At 28.7% G+C, this 2,060-nt stretch overlaps 3 protein-coding genes across 3 annotated transcripts in view; 1 reads left to right on the top strand and 2 right to left on the bottom strand.

Annotated features, from left to right (window-relative positions):
* Positions 1-174: 174 nt before the first annotated feature.
* On the top strand, positions 175-681 carry EHI_014410 (malate dehydrogenase, putative; the record flags this gene model as incomplete). Its single annotated transcript, XM_001913511.1, has 1 exon — positions 175-681. The coding sequence occupies one exon, from the start codon at positions 175-177 to the stop codon at positions 679-681; it is 507 nt and encodes a 168-aa protein (XP_001913546.1).
* Positions 682-1,008: 327 nt separating this feature from the next.
* Positions 1,009-1,750, bottom strand: EHI_014400 (uncharacterized protein). The gene has a single exon (XM_649993.2). It carries the CDS (start codon positions 1,666-1,668, stop codon positions 1,036-1,038), a length of 633 nt encoding a protein of 210 aa, XP_655085.1. The 5' UTR covers positions 1,669-1,750; the 3' UTR covers positions 1,009-1,035.
* Positions 1,751-2,048: 298 nt separating this feature from the next.
* EHI_014390 (AP-2 complex protein, putative) overlaps positions 2,049-2,060 on the bottom strand; it is a gene marked incomplete at both ends in the record, with an annotated part of 2,378 nt that continues 2,366 nt past the window's right edge. The window contains one exon of the mRNA XM_001913510.1: positions 2,049-2,060. This exon is cut by the window's right edge and continues 985 nt beyond it. Coding sequence (XP_001913545.1) covers positions 2,049-2,060 — 12 coding nt within the window.

Genomic DNA, 2,060 nt, shown 5'->3' with positions numbered 1-2,060 from the left:
ATTGGAATTTGTGGAACAAATGCAAGATCATCAGTTGCAGCAACATTTGGAGATGAACCAATCCTTGGAACAAATCCACTTGCAATTGGAATTCCATCAGATGAAGCATTTCCATATTGTTTTGATGGAGCAACATCTATATCACCAACAGGAAGATTTGAAAAATATGTTAGAATGGGAAAAACTGTTGATAAAAGTTGGGCATCAATGAAAGGTGGAAAACCAATTGAAGATCCAAAAGAATTACTTGAAAATTATCCTAAAGGAAAAGCTTATCTTCATCCTTTAGGAGGAAGTGATGAAGTTAGTGGAAGTCATAAAGGTTATTGTTTATCAGAATTCGTTGAAATTATGAGTAGTTGTTTAAGTATTGCAAACTTCTTAAATCACATTGAAGAAGAAAAAGAAAAGTCAGGAAAGTTTTCTTTGGGTCATTTCTTTATTGCAATTAACGTCGAATGTTTCAGAGATTTGAATGAATTTAAGAAAAACGTCGGTGACATTAATCGTACTCTTAGAAACACTGACAAACTCCCTGGTCATGATCGTATTTATACTGCTGGAGAAAAGGAATATGAAACAGAACAAAAACGAAGAAAATTCGGTGACGACTTACCTTTAGTCACTATCAATGAAATGAAGGAACTTTCTTCTTTTTATAATGTCCCTCTTCCTTTTTAATTGATTCTTTTGTTTAAAAGTTGATTTAAATAATATTTCATAACATTATTAGTATTATGTTATATATCATAATTACGTTTATGTTTTGAATATTTCTTGCTGTCATTTACTGTTGAAAAGTAAGATATACTATTTCAATTCATATTAACAGCTCATGTTATTTAATCAGAACAGAGAAATTTATGAGAAATAAAAACAGAAAAAAGTATTATGGTTTTAAAGAACAATTCAACCAAATTGTGAAGAAATAAAAACTTAAGAAATAAAAATCATAAGTTATAAGTCAATGTAAATTTAGAAAATTTAATGAAAGGAAATGTAACCAAATTAAATAAAAGAAATTCATTTCATTTCTTAACAGAAAATGTTGTAAGAAGTTCCACAAGAAGTTTGTAAATGTTCAATATATTTGTAAGCGTAATTGTCATAACCAGCAAATGGAATAAAGTCATATTTGTCAGAACAAGATCCAGATGGAACGCTGTAAATTAATTTAAACTTGTTAGTGTATGGAACATGATAATCAAGATAGAACATGCTGTTCCATTCTTCTTGATTAATGAGAAGGTATTTACTCTTTGGATAGTCAGCAGTAACGTTCATAAGTTGGTCAAATGACATTCTATTCCAGACTTCAGAAGAATACCAATATTGTTTTCTAATTTCAAAAATAATATGTTCAAATTGCATATGAGCAGTTGATCTTAAGAAAGAATTCCATTGACCTTGAATAGTTCCACAAGTAGCACAAACTCTGAAAACAACAAAGATGTTTTCTTTGATAAATCCAGCAGTAATAAGGTTGACGTTGTTTTTGTAAGCATTCTCATTATTTCTACCAGTGAAATTAAATCCAATAAAACCAGCTACTTTTGGATATGATTCTTCATAAAGACATTTAGTTGCATCAAGGGAAGTTGGTCCGTTGACAATTGGACGAACTGCTGAAGCAATATAACAAAGAAGAGCTATGATGAAACAGTTCATAACCTTTTTGATTTTTCAAGTTCAAAGAAAGCAATAAATAAACCAAGAAGAAGAACGTGGATATAGAAGAAAAGAGAAGATAGATTGGAATAGAATTGAAGTTGAAAAGAGAAAAACAGAAGGTTCTGAGTCATATTCCAAAATTTTATTTTTAATTGTGTTTTAGGTTATAAAGAAAAACAAAAATTCTGTTAAATTGATTTTATTAACAATTATTTGACAGAATATATGATAATAAATCCATTATTATTTGAGACATAGACATTTGACTTGAAGCTATTTCCATTTTTGACAAACTATTAGATGTATTAATCAAAACAATAATAGGAATATTTATTATCATTGTTGTATATATTAGTTGAGAGGAAGAAGGTAGAGGTTTAAAATTTAAT

The sequence above is a fragment of the Entamoeba histolytica genome, genomic scaffold (assembly GCF_000208925.1).
Source record: "Entamoeba histolytica HM-1:IMSS scf_1104750516447 genomic scaffold, whole genome shotgun sequence".
Taxonomy (NCBI): Eukaryota; Evosea; order Mastigamoebida; family Endamoebidae; genus Entamoeba; species Entamoeba histolytica.
Note: the sequence above shows the minus strand (reverse complement) of the source record. Positions and strands in the feature narration are given on the sequence as shown.

Bases quoted from the DNA above. Each gene is read 5' to 3' on its own strand.
- EHI_014400 (XM_649993.2), bottom strand. From the start codon at position 1,668: ATGAACTGTTTCATCATAGCTCTTCTTTGTTATATTGCTTCAGCAGTT.